General features: G+C 51.0%; 9 protein-coding genes across 9 annotated transcripts; 8 read left to right on the top strand and 1 right to left on the bottom strand.

Moving 5' to 3' along the window:
• Nucleotides 1-434: 434 nt before the first annotated feature.
• On the top strand, nucleotides 435-948 carry LAESUDRAFT_761603 (LSM-domain-containing protein; the record flags this gene model as incomplete). The annotated part of the gene is made up of 4 exons (XM_040912945.1): nucleotides 435-462; nucleotides 547-587; nucleotides 672-799; nucleotides 858-948. The coding sequence occupies 4 exons, from the start codon at nucleotides 435-437 to the stop codon at nucleotides 946-948; spliced, it is 288 nt and encodes a 95-aa protein (XP_040761486.1).
• A 3,448-nt stretch (nucleotides 949-4,396) lies between these two features.
• On the top strand, nucleotides 4,397-6,516 carry LAESUDRAFT_323764 (uncharacterized protein). The gene is made up of 9 exons (XM_040902016.1): nucleotides 4,397-4,772; nucleotides 4,827-4,881; nucleotides 4,945-4,989; nucleotides 5,042-5,082; nucleotides 5,134-5,213; nucleotides 5,271-5,940; nucleotides 6,008-6,171; nucleotides 6,238-6,359; nucleotides 6,419-6,516. The coding sequence occupies exons 1-8, from the start codon at nucleotides 4,678-4,680 to the stop codon at nucleotides 6,249-6,251; spliced, it is 1,164 nt and encodes a 387-aa protein (XP_040761485.1). The 5' UTR covers nucleotides 4,397-4,677; the 3' UTR covers nucleotides 6,252-6,359; nucleotides 6,419-6,516.
• Nucleotides 5,970-7,049, top strand: LAESUDRAFT_323856 (uncharacterized protein). The gene is made up of 3 exons (XM_040902017.1): nucleotides 5,970-6,171; nucleotides 6,238-6,359; nucleotides 6,419-7,049. The coding sequence occupies exons 2-3, from the start codon at nucleotides 6,279-6,281 to the stop codon at nucleotides 6,821-6,823; spliced, it is 486 nt and encodes a 161-aa protein (XP_040761484.1). The 5' UTR covers nucleotides 5,970-6,171; nucleotides 6,238-6,278; the 3' UTR covers nucleotides 6,824-7,049.
• Nucleotides 7,050-8,436: 1,387 nt separating this feature from the next.
• LAESUDRAFT_323740 (uncharacterized protein) lies at nucleotides 8,437-9,078 on the top strand. Its single transcript, XM_040902015.1, has 3 exons — nucleotides 8,437-8,603; nucleotides 8,699-8,779; nucleotides 8,850-9,078. Exons 1-3 carry the CDS (start codon nucleotides 8,532-8,534, stop codon nucleotides 9,045-9,047), a joined length of 351 nt encoding a protein of 116 aa, XP_040761483.1. The 5' UTR covers nucleotides 8,437-8,531; the 3' UTR covers nucleotides 9,048-9,078.
• A 653-nt stretch (nucleotides 9,079-9,731) lies between these two features.
• LAESUDRAFT_728752 (uncharacterized protein) lies at nucleotides 9,732-10,209 on the top strand. Its single transcript, XM_040909506.1, has 2 exons — nucleotides 9,732-9,847; nucleotides 9,917-10,209. The coding sequence occupies exon 2, from the start codon at nucleotides 9,942-9,944 to the stop codon at nucleotides 10,119-10,121; it is 180 nt and encodes a 59-aa protein (XP_040761482.1). The 5' UTR covers nucleotides 9,732-9,847; nucleotides 9,917-9,941; the 3' UTR covers nucleotides 10,122-10,209.
• Nucleotides 10,210-12,305: 2,096 nt separating this feature from the next.
• Nucleotides 12,306-14,254, top strand: LAESUDRAFT_323655 (uncharacterized protein). The gene is made up of 7 exons (XM_040902014.1): nucleotides 12,306-12,512; nucleotides 12,563-12,617; nucleotides 12,680-12,819; nucleotides 12,879-12,958; nucleotides 13,016-13,685; nucleotides 13,752-13,915; nucleotides 13,981-14,254. Exons 1-7 carry the CDS (start codon nucleotides 12,415-12,417, stop codon nucleotides 13,992-13,994), a joined length of 1,221 nt encoding a protein of 406 aa, XP_040761481.1. The 5' UTR covers nucleotides 12,306-12,414; the 3' UTR covers nucleotides 13,995-14,254.
• A 43-nt stretch (nucleotides 14,255-14,297) lies between these two features.
• On the bottom strand, nucleotides 14,298-14,851 carry LAESUDRAFT_761600 (uncharacterized protein; the record flags this gene model as incomplete). The annotated part of the gene is made up of 5 exons (XM_040912944.1): nucleotides 14,298-14,367; nucleotides 14,423-14,530; nucleotides 14,585-14,647; nucleotides 14,700-14,732; nucleotides 14,784-14,851. 5 exons carry the CDS (start codon nucleotides 14,849-14,851, stop codon nucleotides 14,298-14,300), a joined length of 342 nt encoding a protein of 113 aa, XP_040761480.1.
• Nucleotides 14,852-15,730: 879 nt separating this feature from the next.
• On the top strand, nucleotides 15,731-17,375 carry LAESUDRAFT_323572 (uncharacterized protein). The gene is made up of 3 exons (XM_040902012.1): nucleotides 15,731-15,797; nucleotides 15,847-17,136; nucleotides 17,199-17,375. The coding sequence occupies exon 2, from the start codon at nucleotides 15,859-15,861 to the stop codon at nucleotides 17,122-17,124; it is 1,266 nt and encodes a 421-aa protein (XP_040761479.1). The 5' UTR covers nucleotides 15,731-15,797; nucleotides 15,847-15,858; the 3' UTR covers nucleotides 17,125-17,136; nucleotides 17,199-17,375.
• Nucleotides 17,376-17,729: 354 nt separating this feature from the next.
• Nucleotides 17,730-19,183, top strand: LAESUDRAFT_728748 (uncharacterized protein). Its single transcript, XM_040909505.1, has 5 exons — nucleotides 17,730-17,967; nucleotides 18,035-18,171; nucleotides 18,236-18,445; nucleotides 18,511-18,629; nucleotides 18,695-19,183. The coding sequence occupies exons 1-5, from the start codon at nucleotides 17,734-17,736 to the stop codon at nucleotides 18,814-18,816; spliced, it is 822 nt and encodes a 273-aa protein (XP_040761478.1). The 5' UTR covers nucleotides 17,730-17,733; the 3' UTR covers nucleotides 18,817-19,183.
• Nucleotides 19,184-19,841: the final 658 nt, after the last annotated feature.

Genomic DNA, 19,841 nt, shown 5'->3' with positions numbered 1-19,841 from the left:
ACACGGAATTGAACGAGAGAACGGTGTAAAGTGATACCAAATATCATCATTGTTTCCTCGTCGAAGGGCAAGTGTGTGACGGAAATCCGCTGGTTTTGTGGGGGTGACCAAGCTACCAGACGGCCCGGATGTGAGCCGATTCTCATGTTCGAGCTGCGACACGGTCATGAGATCTCTTAGCGAACACAATTTCCGCGAACATTATTCCGAGCGGGAGGTGCACAAGTACAGGATGTCTGGTATACCGGGACAAAACACATATAAGGTGATCATGAATGTGATGTTCGGGTTTGGTTCGGGTGACCTCTGTTGTATGCAATTGGTCACATGAAAGACGCGCGCTAACGTGGTCGCGGCGATGCTCGCTTTCAGTCGCGCCAGGCCTCGCCACCTGCTTGCAATCTCTCCTCGTCGCGCCCACATCGCAGCCAACGATGGCAAGCCTGCAAGGCTACGTTGACCGTAAGTAGCTCCAGCCCGAACCGCTTTCACGAGCCATCAGCTTCCAGTTGCTGAAGGCGCGCTATGCCTGTGTATGACCTTCAGATCGCGTTCTGCTCATTCTGCAAGATGGACGTGCCATTGTGGTACGTGTGCTCTGATTTCTCCTCGATTGTGGTATCTAATTGCATTGCTTTTCCTCTCATCACCCTGATCCATCCGCCACGCAGGGCGTAATGGCCGGTTATGACCAAAAGGCTAACGTTGTTCTGTCGGACTCGAAGGAACGCGTGTATAGCATGGAGGAAGGGGTAGAGGAGATTCCACTCGGACTGTATCTTGTCAAAGGCGACCAAATGTGAGTTGCTGAATCATGCAAATGGCAGATACCGTCGTTAAACGCGCGATATTCGCAGTGTTCTGATTGGCGAGCTTGATGAGGCTCTAGATCAGTCCATCGACCTCTCCACCATCCACGCGGAACCTCTCCCGCCTGTCCACTACTGAATGAACTTCAGAAGCTCATGGAGGCAAAGTTTGCGGCATTCTCCATTGGGGCCGTGCGATTGTGCCCTGCCTCATGGTCCTTCGACATCGTGATGTCCTATTTACGTCTCTACAGCGTATCACGCTCTTCCGGATCACCCGTTCACGGAATAATAGCACTGTCAATGACCGGTTGCGAGGCCGCTCGCTGTGCCGTGGCGTGGGGAGTCTCTCATATTCGGGTGCTCTGATGGGGTGTATAGTAGACGATTGCGTGTTTCACATTCGTCTATCATAGTGGGTTGATGGTTTGCCGTTTGTTGGTCTGTCTTCACCGTTTCCTCACGGTTCCTCCAAACTCTATCGCACGCCTCATTGGTAAGTCCTGCCAATCCTTGACTTCCCATGGAGTTCGTGCTACCTGCATGCATCGTGTTGCCACGAGCATTTCATTCAAGCTCTAGGTCGGACGTATGCATGGTCACCCCAACAGTGTGGATCTGTTGGTTATTGACCAGCATGCGTACCGGCATGCATGGCAAAAATGCCTAGCATTATCTCTGCCGATGCAGGAGTGGAGATCTCTATAGTATGCGTTGCTCAGGGTATCAGTGGCTCGCGCATTGAATCCAGTGTTTGCAGGGATCGCCAAATCCCGAATAGGACTTGTGCGGGCTGCAAGTTGGGCGATGGGCTCCAATGTGTAGAATTTCGCGGTCCGCTAGTAACGACGCGGCATTCACCGCTGGTGGCCAGTATCCAGAGACGGCTGATCCAGCGATCGAGGGAGTAAGCATTTCCTTTCATAACGAGCTTCGCTGCGAGTTGATCCGTTCGTTGAACTGATATAAAGGCTCATGCATTCTAGGGCTGACGGAAATCACGTCGGTGGAGTCGGCAGAAGAAATGACTTCACTCGTATATCCGGTTGCGTATGACAGTGCATCGTCCTATCAGCGTGTTCGACCAAAGAAGGCATTTGATGACAGGTTTGAGCCCAAAGGTAATTCTTTTGGGGTAGTCTCTCATCGAACTGCTAACATGTTCAACTGTAGATGCTGAAGGTGGACGAAAAGTAGGAGGCGAAGTGTGTCGAGATGTAAAAAAAACCGGATGACTACAGGTGAGGAATTTCGCTCTTCCCACACACGCGGGCTATGCATATCTTCATACTGGTAGCATCCGCCAGAATATTTGAACATAATATCAGTGCCAATGGATCTAAGCGGTGTGCCGACCTGTGCTGGGACGGTGTCCTCGCTTGTCGATTTGATGGAAGTCCGCCAACGCCCGTCCTCACAAGCGCGCCCAAAGTGTGAGCGCGACGGTCGACGTGTCCGGCGCGTGCCTCCTGGGAGCTCCCAGGCGCATCCCACACCATTGACGCTCAGCTCTTGACTGCTTTGCCGATGGCTCATGGGAATTTCGTGAAGGCGATAATTTTCGATGCCGGCATTTCCATGCCATTCTACCAAAAACCTGCCTTCTTTGTATTGGGTCTTCAGGGTGGCATGGACAACCTAAGCTCACACGGTGAGCACGCCGCGGTTTACTGAGGTTATGGGCTGATTGGCATCTGCCGCTCATGTGTTTTCACTCAGCGCTGGCAAAGACTTGTCGATCTGTGGAGATAAAAAATCTGCCGGTACCACGTGGATATTCGGCCTTTGCACTGCACCATGGGGCTTCGCAAAGCAGATTGATATCTCTTTGGTTTAATCGAAGGTGTCAAAGGTGCTCTTCGTTTTCTGATGGAGGACAGTTTTTAAATGTTGTCTCCTGGGCCTTACGCTCAGTGCCTCCATACCGACTGCTGAGCCGCAACCGCCTTGAGCAACATCTATAACTATTAGCCGATGTATGGCTCACATCCGGACTGCAAAACTATTTGATATTTGTAGAAATAAAGTTACTACACGATCTATGCAGGCCCGCGAGCCGTGCGGATCATTGCTCGACATCACAAAATTGCTGAAGAATAAAAGCCATCGTACCGATCTCTGTATGTGCTGTACTGGATGATGGGTCTCGGTAGGAAAACAGAAGACATTTTCTTGCAACCATAGGCGGCGTGAGAGGGATGCTAAGCATTGCGCAGCTGCATGAACAATCGGATCCGGACGGGCCCATTCCTCGCGTCCAGATTGCAGGTGTGAGCCAGACATTCGGTCCTCTCACTCGATAACACACTGAAGCGCCATCAACACCGTTTCAATGAATTATTTTGCGGCAAGGGCTGTCTACAAAATTATCAAACGGTGATTGGAGGGGTTTGGTCACGTTAAGCTTTGCGATCCCACCTATCAGCTTCACTGGGTGCGCCGCCTTGCTCAATGTCCGGCAGGCCTCGCTCATTGGCTATTACCACCTCCTCGACTGCTCTCACTGGCGTTCTGTACCCCGCGCACTATTGCCGACAACATACTCGAATGATGGGATGCGGGATTGATCTGTGGCAGGAGCACGCAAGAATCCACCAAGTCCGACCCTGTATCGAGGCCCACGACGAGTGGTCCCTCAGTTCGTTGGCTACCCCCGGAACCAACGCACGCAGCTGCTTCTTGTGATAACTCGTCCAGGATGCCCGAGGATTCTATTGGCGCAGGATCAATAATGGACCCATGCTAGAGCATTTCTGGGAGGAGACCGGGGCCAAGGTCGCTTCCGGTCTCGAGCTGTTTACGGAGCCGTCAGTTGACTGATTAACCCGACTTGTTCGCGAGATTGGATAACTGAATAGTGATCGTTGGTCGCGTCTACCTTCTGATAGGTCCCCGTAATTTGTAAACGGAATGAGCCGTCACAATGGGAGAGCAGAGACGGTGCTTCGGGAAGGGAGTGGTAATGTTCGTGAGTCAGGTTTCAGCTTCTTCCAATCTATGCACATTTGGCTGCTCCCCCGGCTCAATCTGTGCCGTTAATTTATTGACAGGAGTATCCACGCCTCGGCGCCCCCATGGACCGGCTGGACCTGTCTTGCCCGACCTCCCGACCTCAATCAGACGTCCAACCACCGTCGACCTATCGGATCCGAATACCATCGTACCCGGCGGTAGTGCAGCTCCATCCTGAGGGTTTCTCGCACGTATGCACACATGTAGTCGTGCTTCTGTCCTGGCCGGTAGACGCTAGTCAATCTCTGCCACGGAGGCCTTCGCGCATGATGTCAGAATATGCGACCGTTTGACGACTCCAAGGTTTCATCCTCCGATGGCAATGGTGCCTTTCAAATATCTTATAAACAGCGCAGTCAGCAAGCTCCAACGATCGGGCTCAAGATCTTCACGGATCGTGAACGCCCTCCCGGGTCTGTGGCGACCTGTCGCGAAGTACCACCCCCAAAGTGTCGCGGAAGGCACATTACTGCAATCGGAAGCATCGTTGGCCCTTCAAGACCGCCATGATGCAAAACGACATATCACGACGAAGCTTCTGCATCACGGCAATGTCAGCGGTCACACCCTGGCCCGGCCTCTTCTCATGATTGGGCTGTAATGAGCACGAACCGGCTTCTGTGCTCGGCATGGCTTGACGTGTACGACTTAGACGATCCAGATATGTCTGGGCACAAGCCCATCTCCCTGGTAGGATCATCTAATATGAGTTTGAAGTCCCCTTTGGAACGGTTTGATCGGCGACATGGCTCGAAGGGACGGATGTCCCGAGCCCGGTATCATAGCGCTCTGAGGCCCCTATAAGTACGCATCATCCCATGCCTGCCAGTGATCCACGGACAGGGGCCCTCACACTATGAATCCTGCCATAATTCCTCAGGCCTCGTCTCCGCAGCGTGAAGATATGGCCGTGGAGCAGAGCTTGAGTCCTGACGTAGATCATCGTCGAAGGTGAGTTCTGTTCTCAGTGCTTGGCCGATGAGCCAGAGAATGATTTTGGCACAGGCCGAGGAACAGACCCACTCAGTCTTGCTTCAACTGCCATACGTCGAAACGCAAGGCGAGCGCACTTCCTAACCTTTATTTGTCCCTCGAAATGTGACGGTACCGCGATCACGAACAGTGTGACCGCAAAAGACCGTGCTCGAGGTGCATCCAACTAGGATTGGTAATTGAATTTATTTTTTGTGACGTCATCCAGAATGAACTTTCTCCCCCAGACGGGACTTTGCGTTTACGAGATTGATGACCCTGCACTGAGGTACGCTCCTAAGCATTTTATGTATATTCCGCCTGAGTCAAATATTAATAGAGATAATCCAAATATCGACGAGAATATCCGATTGAGAAATCGCATTGCTGAACTCGAGACCGTGCTCCGAGAGATCCGAGGTAACATCCATCTCACCTCTGCGTAGATCATTTTCTCGTTGCTCACGATGAAACCAGGAAAGCCTCATCCACGATGGGTAGAGCCCAGCTATCGTGGAGGAGATGCCCGCGAAAAGTGGCATTCTCGCACGAAGTCAGACAACGTTTATGAGTCCCAGGACCCTGCAGAAATCGATCGAAATGAAGCAACGGCGCCAGCCCAAGGAAGCCATCACACTGCGGAATTCTCCTACGTATCTTCCATGGTCAAGGCGGAGCCAGGTGCCGACTCAGTGCGGAATTACCTGTACAGCCTTCCGGGCCCTTCGCCAGGTGGGTCATCAAATTTTCAAGAGGCTCAGAGTACCATATCGCATGCGTATGGTACCAACCCGCAGCAAGAATACCCCCAGCGATCTCGTTATCCTACTGACTCCGCTGCGTACTTCCACTCTTCCTCCGGCGACTCCCCCGAAATGTACGCCGAGTATTATCCCCGCGGTGCACAACAAGACCTGGACGACGAACAATCTACCGGTTGTTTCGGCTCTCCGCGTATGTCCCTCGACTCCGAAGTCCCGTCCTCTACTTGCTCCTGCCTGACGAACCCGGCCTTTACTCGACCTCTTGCCGCGTTCATGACCCACCTTCATACGACTTCCCAGTTGCTCCAACATGCGTCGGGTGACCATGACCAACAAGAATGTCTCGTACTTGCACACATGATCGAGCTCGATGCGATAATTCGGTATGGTCCCTTAAACTTGTCCTCACTATGGCATGTCAGCGGCATTGCTGACCACTGCACTTCGTAGGAGCGGGAATTCGAATCTTGCAGTGGAGTATTCCACAAGCTCTGCTGAGATGGAGAGGGGAATCATGTCTCCTGAGTCGACGTTGAGCCAAGAATCCGGCTCCAGCGTATCTTCTGATGGGTGGACGCCTCAAAGCGCGAACCATGCCTACTTCCATACCTATGGTATGTCATAAAGCATTTTTTGCGACCATCTCTTCTAATAGGTTGATCTCCATGTGGCGTTACCAGCAAGGACGGGCTGATCATGCATTTTGAAGAACAAGGGGACTATGACTCCTTTTTCTGATCCTTTGCAACGCAAGTCCTGCTATGAGATACCCTATTTATTTACACGGGTCACATTATATCAGGTAATCGGCTTCCTTGACTCTCGTGTGTTCGTATGTCTCAAGTGCGTTCTCGGCTGCAGTTCGAATCCAGGACATTGTATTCGCCCTGCTTGCGAATTGTACATATGAAGAATGTGATCATCGATCCAGCCCGATCGGCTCATCCTCCCGTCTGGTCGTCGAGGTCAGCGGGCGGGCCTCGTAGCTCCAATTTTATAAACCTCAGTCCAGCTCATCCAGGAATGACCTGCGGCAGGCTGCGCGATCAAGAAGGGATGCGGGGGTTTTCACTGAAGACTTGCGGTCGATCACTGGCTCAAACGTGTAGGGCATATCATGATACTCACTTGTCCCGCATTGATGGTAGGATCACGAGCGAAGGGCATATCATGATACTCACTTATCCCGCATTGATGGTAGGATCACGAACGGACTCGGGGATCGTTTGCCGCGTGACCCTGGCCGAGCGTCGGCCAGCCTATTAAAGCCGAGGCAACTCCGGGGCAAGCTTTAATGTCAAGACAACAAAATAAAGCGACTAGAGTGTGCAAGTCTGGCGGCCTACCTATGGTCGTCGTAACTCGAACGGGCGAAGATACTGTCGATTTCATCTGTCGTACGGCGATACCTGTCGAGTGTCAGTCGACATATCTTACGATATTGGTGGAAGCAGAGCTCACTGAAGTGCTCGAGAACTTATCGCAATGTCGTCGCTGGAAACGCTTCAGCATGTCCAGGCACAGCTGTTTGGGGGGGGGGGGGGGGTACATCGGGAACGCGACTGATGCGGCAGCGGCGACAGCGACAGTCAGGGCGATAGCAACGGACGAGCGCATCATGACTAGACAAGCTATTGTTGGGCCGTAAGCCTAACGAGATCGTTGACGAGAAATGGGGTCGACAAAAAAAATCAGTACAAGCTTCAAAAGGAAGACAATCAGTGAACCATATGGGAGATCAGTGCGATTCGCTCACCAGGCAGCACCCGTAGTTCAATGGAGCTCCAAATAGAAGAAAGAGCTCGAGAATTCAAGTCAGGAAGTTCATGATATATGCCTGTTGTGCGCCGGCTGGTGCCGCCGTACCATGATGGCGTTGCTGGGAGCACAGCATGGCCTGTGTTGTTCCATCGACTCCGCATCGCCACTGGCCGCTACGTCGATATGCCAGATATCATTAAGGAATTGCATAGGTGAGATAGGAGTTCCAAACCTGATTTAGCTTTACCTGCCGCAACATCGTCACATTCGAACCCGCCTTTTTTTTGCTTGTAAAGTGCTGTCTTGACGGATTATCGCGGTTCTTGGTGCATCGAAGTCAGTCGTGCCCAAGATACTATCAAAACTGAGTGGTGGCACTGTTCACTTGGTGCCGACAGCATCAGCTGGCTATAATGCGTCATACAAACATTGTGCGTTCTTTGGATACCGTGACGTGTAGCGCGTTTATTTGCATCACATGACCGTGTATGAGGCCTCGGGTGAGCGCCACGGTGAATGGTTTGTTCAGCTTGATCTCACGGCAGACATGACGCGATTTATAAATGTGGAAATCGTGGGGGAATGTCAGCTGATGTCTTACATTTGCCAATTTAGCATTTAAACGGCAAATAGTGCACATTCACAGCCAAAGTGAAACATTTTCAACATGAAATGCCATGGTTGCAAATGTTTGTCGCATGTTTTAGAAATCAGTCGACATTCACACACAATTTTCCACATTGATAAATCGCATCATGTCTGCCGTGTCTGTACTTTGACTACCGTGGTTGCCGCTCTGTCTCAAATACTTACTGCTGAAGGGTATTGAACGCTGTGTTCCATTTCTCCTCCTGCCTAGCACGACGTGCGCTTTGGCATACGCAGGTAGGGTGACCCTGGCTGCCTACACGCGCTTCGGATTCATCTGTCCTGAGACAAGACACATCACTCACGATATCCATTACTACACGCTCACGACCTGCAATATTCCAACATCGTATAAACAGGCTGAATGTGAGCATTCATTCTACTCACTGTCTCGGCATATGCTCGATGACCGGAACAACATCTCACAGACATGGATAAAATAACCCTGCGTCTGCAGAATCTCGACTTGCTTCGAAACACTCGATCATCGTCTACCAACCCACCGGTCACCAATTCGCACTGCTCTTGAAGGCTATCTGTCATCAAATGCTCCAGTCGTGCTCAAATGCACGCATTTTCAGCAAAGCCAACACAGCGCAAGCATCTTCCATGCCCTCGAACGAGTAGGCGACCGAGTGTGAGTTGCTGAATCATGCAAATGGCAGATAGCGTCGTTAAACGCGCGATATCTGTGGTGTTCTGATTGGCGAGCTTGATGAGGCCCTGAACCAGTCGGTCGACCTCTCCACCATTCGCGCGCAACCTATCCCGCTGTCCACTACTGAATGTACTTCAGAAGCTCGTGCAGGCGAAGTTTGTGACACTCTCCTTAAGGGCCGTGCGATTGTGCCCTGTCTCATGGCCGCCTATTACGTCACCATAGCTATCACGCTGTTCCGAATCACCAGTTCACGGAATAGTAGCATTGTCATTAATGACCGGTTGCGGTGGAGTTCGTCTTGTCGGAGTCGCTCGCTGTGCCGTGGCGTGGGGAGTCTTTCATATTCGGGTTCTCCGACGGGGATTGTATAGTAGGCGATTGCGTGTTTCACCTTTGTCTATCATGAAATATACCAGATAAGTTGTCAATATACCTTTTGAAAAGCTAGTGGGTTGATGGTTTGCCGTTTGTTGGTCTGCCTTCGCCGTTTCCTCATGGTTCCTCCAAACTCTATTGCTAGCCTCAGTGGTAAGTCTTGTCATTCTCACGGACTTTGTGTTACCTATATGCGTCGTGTTGCCACGAGCATTTTGTTCGAGCTCTAGGTCAGACGTATGCGCGGTCGCTCTAACACAGTATGGACGGATCTGTTGGTTGTTGGCAAGCATGCATGGCAAAAATGTCTTGCATTACTTATGTTGAGTGAGGAGTGGAGGTCTCCATAGCATGCACTGTTCAGAGTGCCAGCAGCTCACGCATTGAGACCCCCAATAGGACCCTGGCGCGGACTGCCAGTCGAACGGCGACCTGCAATTTTTAGTTTAATACGGTCTGCTTGTAACGACATTGCATTCAACGTTGGTGGTCAGCATCCAGGGCCGGATGACCCAGCATCAGGGGAGTGAGCATTTCCTTTCGTAACCAGCTGCGCCGCTAGATGATCCGTTCCGTTGAACTGATATAAAGGGTCGTGCATTCTAGGACTGACGGTGACACGTCAATGAAGTCGGCAGAAGAAACGTATTCACTCATATATTTGGTTACGTATGACAGTACCTCGTCTCATTAGCATGTCCAACCAAAGAAGGCATCTGACGACGGGCCCGAGCCCAAAGATGATCCTTTCGGGGGAACCTCTCGTCACTGTCACCACATTCAACTGTAGGTGCTAAATATGGACGAGAAATAGGAGTCGGAATGTAAAGGCCGGACAGCTACAGGTGAGGAAAATCGCTTTTCCTATACCCGAGGGCTGCGCATATCTTCATAATACTGATAGCATCTTCCAGAGCACCTGAGATACTATCAGTGCCGATGCTCCAAGCGGCGTGGAGGCCTATGCTGGGACTGTTTCCTCGCTTCTCGATGACATGGCATGTCCGCCAAGCCTCGTCCGCAGAGGGGCGCTCGAGTGTGAGCGACGGTCAACGCGTTCGGCGCGCGCTTCCTGGCCGCTCCCGAGCGCATCCCATACCACTGACGCTCGGCTCTTGACTGCTTCGCCGATGGCTCGCGGGAATTGCGTGGTGCTGAAAATAATGTCGATGCCGGCATTTCCATGCCATTCCACCAGAATCACCGTTCCTTGTATCGAGTCTCCAGGGTGGCATGGACAATCTAAGGTGAGCATACGGTGGTTTACTGAGGTTATGAGCTAATTGACATCTGTCGCTCATGTGTTTTGACTTAGCTCTGGCAAACACTTGTCGCGTCAGTGGAGATAACAAGATGAGCCGATACTGAGCGGACGCTCGGCCGTCGCACTGCATCATGGGACGGCATAAAGTGGATTGATATGTCCTTGATTTAATTGAAGGTATGGAAGATGCTCTCCGCTTTCTGATAGAGGAACATTTTTAGATGTTGCCTGAGTGGCCTCACGCTTAGTGCCTGGTACTAAACGCTGAGCCGCAGTCGCCTTGAGTATCATCTGCGACTACTGGCCATTGTATGGCTCACATCTGTACCGCAAAACTATTTGATGTTTGCAGAAATAAGTCACTAGATGATCTATGCACGCGCGCGAATTATTGCTCGACGATACAAAATTGCTGCAGGTTAAAAACAGTCGTACCAATCTCTGTATGTGTCGTACTGGACGATGGAGTCTCGATGGGAAATAGGAGACTTTTTTCTGACCATAAGCGGCACGAGAGAGGTGCTGAGTATTGCCCGGCTGCATGAACCAATGGATCAGGACAGGATTTGTCGCGTCGAGGTTACACGCGTGAGCTAGACGTTCGGCCATCTTACTCAATAATACACTGAAGCGTTATCAACACTGTTTCAATGTATTATTTCTCGCTATGGGCTTTAGCAAACGGTGATTGGAGGGTTTTGGTCACGTTTTGCTTTGCGATCCCACTCTGGCCGACGCGCTGCCTTGCTCAATGTACGGCAGGGTTTGCTCATTGACTCCTACCACCTCCTCGACTGCTCTCACTGGAGTACCGCATTCTGCACCCCGCGCACTACCGCCGACGACAATGCTCGAATGATGGGAATCTGTGGCACGAACATGCAAGAATCCGATTGGCCGTATTCGCCGTCGCCAAATTCGACTCTGCGTCGAGGCCCTTGATGAGTGGTCTTGACGCTCCCCAGCTCATTTGCTACGCCCCAGAACCAATCCACGCAGCTGCTTCTAAGTTCTTGCGATAGCTCGTCCAGGATGCCCGAGGATTCTATTGGCCCAGGTTCAATGATGGACCCATGCTAGAACATTTCTGGGCAGAATTCGAGCTCAGGGTCGCTTCCGGTCTCGAGCTTTTGCGGAACCGTCAGTTGACTGATTAACCCGACTTGTACGCGAGATTGAACGACTAAATAGTGACCATTGCTCGCGTCTACTTCTGATAGGTCCTTTAATTTGTAATAGGAATGCGCTGTCACAATTGAAGAGCAGAGACCGTGCTAAGTATGGGGAGAAAGTCTTAAACTCTCGTGAGTCAGGGTTGAACTTCTTCGAATCGAATCTATGCTAATTCGGCTGCTCCCCCGGCATAATCTGTTCCGCAGTTCATGCACGCCTAGGCACCTCCATGGGCCGGCTGGACCTGTCTTGCCCGACTTCCCGACCTCAGTCAGACGTCCAACCACCATATTCGAATACCGTTCTCCCCCGTGATAGGCACCTCTATCCTGACCGTTTCTCCCCCATGTAGCCGTGCTTCACTGCTTCTCTCCTCGCCGGTAAATATTAGTCGCTTGCCGCATCCGAGGCCCTCGTGCATTGCATTATGTGTCAGAATATGCGGCCGTTTGAAGACCCAAATATTTTATCACGGTGCTTTTCACACTTTAGAAACGGCGCCGTTAGCAAGCTCAAATGGATCGGGCTCAAGATCTTCACGGATCAAAACCTCCTCCCGGGTCTATGGCGACTCGCGGTGAAGTATGGCACATCACTGCAATCGGACGTATCGCTGACCGTCCAACTCATATGCAAAACGACAAATCACGAAGCTTCTGCGTCACGGCAACATCGGCGGTCACACCCTAGCCCGGCCTCTTCTCATGATTGGATTGTGATCAGCACGAACCTGGCTTCTGTGCTCGGCGTGGCTTGACATGTATGGCTTAGACGATCCAGATATGTCTGGACGCGAGCCCGGGACCAATCCCCCTTAGTCGGACCACCCAATACGAGTTTTGAAGTCCCCTGGAACGGTTGATCGGTGACATGATTCGAAGGGAGGGGTCCCGAGCCCGGTCCTATGTAGCGCTCTGAGGCTCCTATAAGTACGCGTCATCCCGTGCCCGATCCCCGGACAAGGGCCCTCACACTATGAATCCTGCCGCAAATCTTCAGGCCTCATCTTCGCAGTGGCGTGAAGATATGGTCCTAGAGCTGAGTTTGAATCCTGACATAGATCGTCGTCGAAGGTGAGTGGTTTTCTCAGTACTTGGCTCAGCCAGAGTTGATGTCAGCACAGGCCGAGGAACAGACCCACACAGTCTTGCCTCAACTGTCATACGTCGAAGCGCAAGGCGAGTGCGCTTCCCAATTTGACTGGTCCCTTGGGAGCTGACGATAACCCGACCACGAACAGTGTGACCGCAAGCGACCTTGCTCGAGATGCATCCAACTAGGATTGGTAACCTACATTTATGTTTTCATGAGATCGTTCAATGTGAACTTTCTTCCACAGACAGGACTTTGCATTTACGAAGTAGATGATCCTGCCCTGAGGTACGTTCCTAAATAATTCACATATCTTCCACCTAAGTCAAATCCTAAATCAAAATCAGAGATAACCCAAATATCGACGAGACTACCCGGTTGAGAAATCGCATTGCTGAACTCGAAAGCGTACTTCGAGAGATCCGAGGTAAGTCCATCTCGCTAGCTTCATAGATTATTTTTTCGTTGCTCATGATAAATACAGGAAAGCCTCATCCGCGGTGGGCGGAGACCGCCTATCGTGGAGGAGATGTTCACGAAAAGTGGCATTCTCGCACGAAGTTAGATAGAATGCATCAGTCCCAGGATCCTGCAGGGGTCGAAAGCTTGGAAGTGACGGCGCGAGTCCCAGGAAGCCACCACGCCGAGGGACTCTCCTATATCTCTTCCATGGTCAAAGCGGAGCCAGCTGCCGACATACTGCCGAACTACCTATACAGTCTTCCGGATCCTTCGTTTGGTAGGTCATCAAACTTCCAAACGGCCCAGAGCATCGCGTCGCATGCGTACGGTGCCAATCCGCGAGAAGAATATCCGCAGCGATCTCGTTATCCCACTGACTCTGTTGCGTACTGCCATCCTTCCTCCGACGACTCCTCCGATATGTACGCCGAATGTTATCGTTCCGGTGCACATCAATACCTAGACGACGAGCAATGTACCGATTTTTACGGCTCTCCGCGTACCTCCCTGGACTCCGAAGCTTCCTCCTCTACTTGCTCCTGCCTGACGAACCCGGCCTTTGCTCGGCCGCTGGCGGCGTTCATGACTCAACTACGTGCGACTGCTCAGTTGCTCCAGCATGCGTCGGGTGACCATGACCAGCAAGAATGTCTCATACTTGCACATATGATCGAGCTCGATGCGATTATGCGGTACGTCCCTTGGACTTGTCCTCAGTATGGTATGTCAGCGGCGTTTCTAATTATTGCACTTCGCAGGGGTGGGATTTCGAACCTTACGGCGGAGTATTGCCCAAGTCCCGCTTCTGTGGAAAGCGGAGTCATGCCACCCGTGTCGACGTTGAGCCAAGAATCCGGCTCAAGCATATCTTCTGATGAGTGGACACCTCAAAGCGGTAACCTTGCATACTTCCATACCTATGGTGAGTTGCAAAGCAGTTTCGCAACCATATCTTCTGATAGGTTTATCCTTATATTGCGATGGCAGTAAGGACGAGATGACAGTATTTTGAAAATAACGGGATCATTTCCTATGAACCTTCGCAACGCAAGCCTTGCTATGAAATATCCTATTTATTTTCACTGGTCACAGTATACCAAGCGCTCGGCATCCTTGGACTCTCGTGTGTCCGTACTTCTGAAGTGCGATTATCCGCTGCTGTTCAAGCCCAGGACATTGTATTGGCACTGTTTGCGAGTTGTACATATGAAGAATGTAATCATCAATCCAGCACGATCGGCTCATTCTCTCGTATGGTCGTGAAGGTCAGCGGGCGAGCCTCGTAGCTTCAGTGTCCATGAAACTCAGTCCAGCTCGTCCAGGAATGATCTGCGGCAGGCCCCGGGTTCAAGATGGCATGCAGGGATGTTCACTCTAGAATTGCAGTCGATCACTGGCTCAAACGTGTAGCGCATGTCATGATACTCACTTGCTCTGCATTGATGGTAGGATTACGAACGGACTCGGGAATCGTTTGCCGCGCGAACCGGGCTGAGCATCGGCCAACCTATCAAGGCCAAAATGACTCTGCGGCGAGCTATGATGTCAAATCAACGTAGACGACTAGAATGTGCGTGTCTAGAGGCCTTACTTGTGGTCGTCGTAGCTCGAACGGGCGAAGATACTGTCGACTTCGTTTATGGTGCGGCGATATCTGTCGAGTGTCAGTAGACACATCTCATGATCTTGGTGAAAGCAGAGCTCACTGCAACGCTCGAGAAAGTACTGCAATGTCATCGCTGGGAAAACTTCAGCATTTCGAGGTGCAGCTGTTGGGCAGGGGGGATTACATTGGAAACGCAACTGATGGAACAGCGGCGACGGCGAGAGTGAGGGCGATGGCAGTGGACGAGGGCATCATGATCACACAAGCTGTTGTTTGGTCGTAAGCGTAACGAAATCGTTGACGAGAAAAGGCGTCGAAAGAGGCAGAATCAGTACAGGCTTCGAAAGGAAGACAATCAGTGAACCATTTGGAAAATCAGTGCAATCTGCTCACCAGCCAGCACCCGCACTTCAATGGGGCTCCGAAGGAAAGAAAGAGCTCGGAAATACTACATCAAAAAGCACATAATATATACCTATTGTGTGCTGGCTGGTGCCGTCGTATCATGATGGCGTTACTGGGAGCACAGCATGTCCTGTGCTGTTACATCGACTCTGCATCGCCACATACCGGTGCCGTGTACGTCAATATGCCATCATCAAGGGATCACATAGGTGAGACAGGAATTTCTCTCCTAAATAAGCTTTAATCTGCCGTCAAAATGAGAAACATCATATTCGCATCCGCCTCTTTTTGCCCATTAGTAAGTGCTGTCTTGGACTCTTGGCCGACTATCTTGGATACACCAACTTAGTCATACACAAGATTTTATTGAAACTGAGTGGTGACATTGCTCACAATTGCACTTGGTGTAGACAGCATCAGCTGGTTGCAATGTGCCATACAAACGTGGTGGACTCTGGACACTGTGAGTCCAGGGACGCGTAGCGCGCGTTTATCTACATCACATGACCGTGTAGGAAGGTGAGCGTTGAGCTTGACCTTAAATTAACTACCGTGGATACCAAATATTGTTCTCAAACACTCGTCGACGTACTGCTGAGGGGAATCGAACGCTGTGCTCCAGTGTCCACATTTCTCCTCTTGTCTAGCACGACGTGCGCTTTGGCACACCGTCAGGTAGACCCTGTTGCCCACCGGCGCGTCGAATCCTTTGAGACAAGGCACATCACTCGCGTTATCCATCACGACACGCTTGCGGCCTGCCATATTGCTACATCCCATAAACAGGCTGAATGTAGGCCTTCATTTTACTCATTCTGTCATATACTGGCTGACCGGAACAGCATCTCATAGACATGGATAATATTCCTGCGCCTATCCTTCCTCTCGAGCTACAATATGTCATACTTGAGGAAATAGCAGACAATCGTGCATCACTAGCGGCGTGTGGTCTTGTATGCCGCGCATGGCGCTATCAAACTCGTGCCCATCTCTTCCGTACCGTTATCTTCGTCCTTTTCTCTTCCTACGCCCGCTTTCTTGCTATCTGCGAAGCATCCCCTGAAGTTGCGCATCACGTACGCGTTGCAAGATTCAGAGGGAACCTTGTCGGGATCTCGTTCATCATACGTCTTCTGACAAAGACGCCGAACGTTACAAGCCTGTCGCTTGAGAACTTGGATGCGAAAGGGCTTCATCACGCTCGATTCTGCTCTTTCTCGTTTCCTCGTATACAAAGATTGACTATGAAGACCGTCACCTTAACTGAAGAGCAATTCGTGACAATTCTTTGCAGATGTCAGGAGCTTAAGGAGCTCCGCCTGCGGGACCTCGACTTGCTTCCAAGCACTCAATCATCGTCTACCCACCCACCGGTTCGCACTGCTCTCGAAGGCTATCCGTCCTCAAATGCTCCAGTCATGCTCAAATGCATGTATTTTCATTCAAGCCGAAATCACGCAAGCATCTTTCATGCCCTCGAACGAGTTCCCGTTCAACTGCATTTGCAGGAATTGCATATCGTATGGACCCATTGGTCAACTGTTGATGCACAACGTATCTTGCGCGGCGCAGGAGCGAATCTGCAATCGCTGAATATCACGCCTGCTCTAGCATGGCATAATCGCGCAGAGTTCCACTCATTCGATCTGGCCCAAAACCTTAACATAACCGAGCTACATTTGAAGGACTTTTCGTTGTCCGTAAAGGCTGAACACTCTCAATTCATGCGAGGGGGGCTGAGATGGATACCGGCAATATTGATGGATGTCCGTCCACACCACAAGTGCTTGCGGAGAGTGCAGTTCAGCATCCGTATCCGTCTTTCCGACCTTGTGAGCCAGGCGGAATCGAGCTTTCTTATAGGGCTTTGGACGGCTCTGGATCCGGCATTGGCTCCAATCACGAGCCATCACCCAGGATTACTCGTCATCTTCAATCTGTGCTCTGAGACCAAGCACGACAGATGGATGCAGCCGGCAATCAGCATGCTGAAGCACCATCTGCTGAGATCTAGAAAGGGGTCCTCCAAGATTGTTGTGCGCTGCTATCAAGGCCGGAATCCACACTCTCAGAACCTACTCGGCGACACGCCATATCAAGAATTTCTAATGCATCAGTAGACGTTCCATTCGGTACGTCACAAGGTTGTCCGGAACCACTTCAACATTGATCATCTGATATGATAATTATGCAGATAGTGTGTTCCTGGATTCTAATCGGCTGCGGAAGAAAGCGCTGAAATTATGGGATTGACCCAAGACATCGTCAACCAGTCCCTGTGACCTCGACGATCACGACCTACATCAGTCCAGTACATGTCATGGATATAGCTCTATATGCTGAAGTCTACCCATATCATATGCTCGCTCGAAGCGAGTTTCCTCGGGAAGAGTGGATTTGCGTGCTCGCGTTGGTCCTCGCACTCGGGAACGATCATGGTAAAGATAGGTCCATCGTCGTCTAGGGTTCCTGACAACGTGGTGTTACGCTTTGTCAATATGAATACCGACAAATTAGAATGTCAATTGTGACAGTTCACGGTAGGTCTCGATTGTTCCTCCATTGCTTCCATACATGCATGTATAGCAGCATGAATGGATGGAGCCTTACTGGGCATGCATTGCCGCCAGCACGACCCTGTCGGTCATAAAAGCTCGCCGTGGGCTAAACTCAAGCTAATCCCACCATTTCTTTCCCTCATTCGCTTCAGAAGATCCCGCAGATTCATTATGAACAGCCCTCAGGACCGCCAGAATTTCGTCCGCAGCGTCAAGCTCGCCATTCCTCCCACTCCTCAGGACCGCAAGGACTTTGTATGCAGTGTCGAGCTGGCCATCCCTCCCACTCCACCATCCGCGGAGGGTAGTGCAGTCGTTGCTGCTCAGGCTGATGACGAAGAGACTGCCTCTGTCGTTGACAGCTCCGCGATATCCTTCGTCGGTAATTTGTCTGCACAGCAGAAGGTAGGCGTTCCGCACTTACTATTTCGTATGACTCTCGCTCTCATACCGGATTGTCTATGTCGTCCAGTCCGACGTGATCAACTCGACACTGTTCGCACAGTGGGCAGCCAATTCACAGTTCAACCGTAACAAGGAGCCCACGAAGTGGTACGATGTCTACACGAGCACGCTCGAGAAAGTCGGGTGGACCGTGCAAGCCATGAGGTATGCGGGCCGTCAGTACGCAGTCGCCACCTGGAATATACAGCTGACGTTGTATTACTGTAAGCTTCATGGAACTCCCTAACGCAAGTACATACGGCACCGTGGACAAGGCAGTCCTGAGAGTCATGGAGACCTTCCTCACCCCGGCTCTGGTCGAGCCGTTCAGGGCCATGATCGAAGCTTTGGATAAACCTGATGCCGAGCGTGCTTACAGTATCTTCAAGAAGCGCTCCTGGGAGCAGACCATGGCCGACTTCCAGTCAGGCGTGTGCATGTACGTGCCCGAACGGCTCTGCGATCTGATTTGGCTCGCTCATGCACTCGCCCGTTTCACGACAGCCTGGGCAATGGCAACAACGTCAAGTGGCGCATCGCATGTTATGACTACCAGGCGTCCGGCTTCGACGGCAATGTTCTTTTCTTCAAATTTGGGTCCAGTTCGGTTACCTTCCAGTACAGTATGTCCCGCACATGTGTTACCCCGAGTTCATAATCCGTCCATGCTGACGGTGCACCATTGTAGACACCCAGGACATGGTGTTGGATGAAAAGAAGTATTCAACGGTGAGACAGGACATCGTAGAATCACTTGGAGCCAATGCGAAGGACTATGTCATGAACGTTCCCTTATCTCCGCCCCAGTGATGAGTCGACTGATATCCGAGATAATGCCCTTTCTTCACTGATTCTGTAACACATTTTTGGACCCTCCCGTGTTTCACTCAGACACATCAACTGTCTTCAGCCTTCAGAAAAGCATGGTTACCATGATTGAGCATTTTTTGCGTGTAATACTGAACAACAGTCTGTAACAAAGCTATCACGCTCAGAATCATTATGTTGTGTTGCAACGATAACTGTACAAAAAATTTCATGTAAAATTGACTCCCTTACTCATATCTAGCGATCAACGCGATGGGAGTAGACCGGCTGGCGATTCATTTGCCAATGTCATCAGGTTGGAAATGGAATCCCCAGGAGGCACTGCTCGGATGTAGTTTGAGTGAAACCCATGATGGCCTCTATATTTGTGTCTCCCATCGAAGTGTCAAGAATTGAAGCGGTGAAGCGGTGCGCCACCATCGTCCGCTATTCATCGCGGCTAGTGTGAAAGACCGAGAGCATGGAGATGGGCATGACCGCTGGGCATGTCCAGGAGTGTTCCGATGGAGTCGGTGGCCTTCTAGCTGCGAGTTTACACATTTTTCTTCATCAGTGATCCCTCAGGCATCATGCATCAGCCTTGGATGGTCATCCGTGCATAGGCGCCCGTAGCACCGTTCAAGTTTGTCTCTCTTTCTTTCTTTCGAGCGCACTGTCACGCACCGTCAAATAGCATCCTGCGTCGCTTTGACACTTCCAGCCTCGTGGAATGACACATCGGAGGGTTATGGCTCATTCTTGAGAGGCAACTACCCAATGATCCATCCTCAGGATTGGCATACTTGGATGAGATCCTCATTCAGCATGTTCTCCGATCGACACTGTTCTTTGAGGTTTTTTGGACTCGATATCTGTTGCAGATTCTTACAGGATACGCGCCCAGCGGAAAGAAGGTCAATAGACGAAAGGATTGCAATCTCTTCAAACACTCACACGAGACGATTAAAATCTTTCCCACTCTTAGCCTTCTCAACTGTGACAAAAATCTTCGCATTTTCGCATCAACT

The sequence above is a fragment of the Laetiporus sulphureus genome, assembly GCF_001632365.1.
Source record: "Laetiporus sulphureus 93-53 unplaced genomic scaffold LAESUscaffold_37, whole genome shotgun sequence".
Taxonomy (NCBI): domain Eukaryota; kingdom Fungi; phylum Basidiomycota; class Agaricomycetes; order Polyporales; family Laetiporaceae; genus Laetiporus; species Laetiporus sulphureus.
Note: the sequence above shows the minus strand (reverse complement) of the source record. Positions and strands in the feature narration are given on the sequence as shown.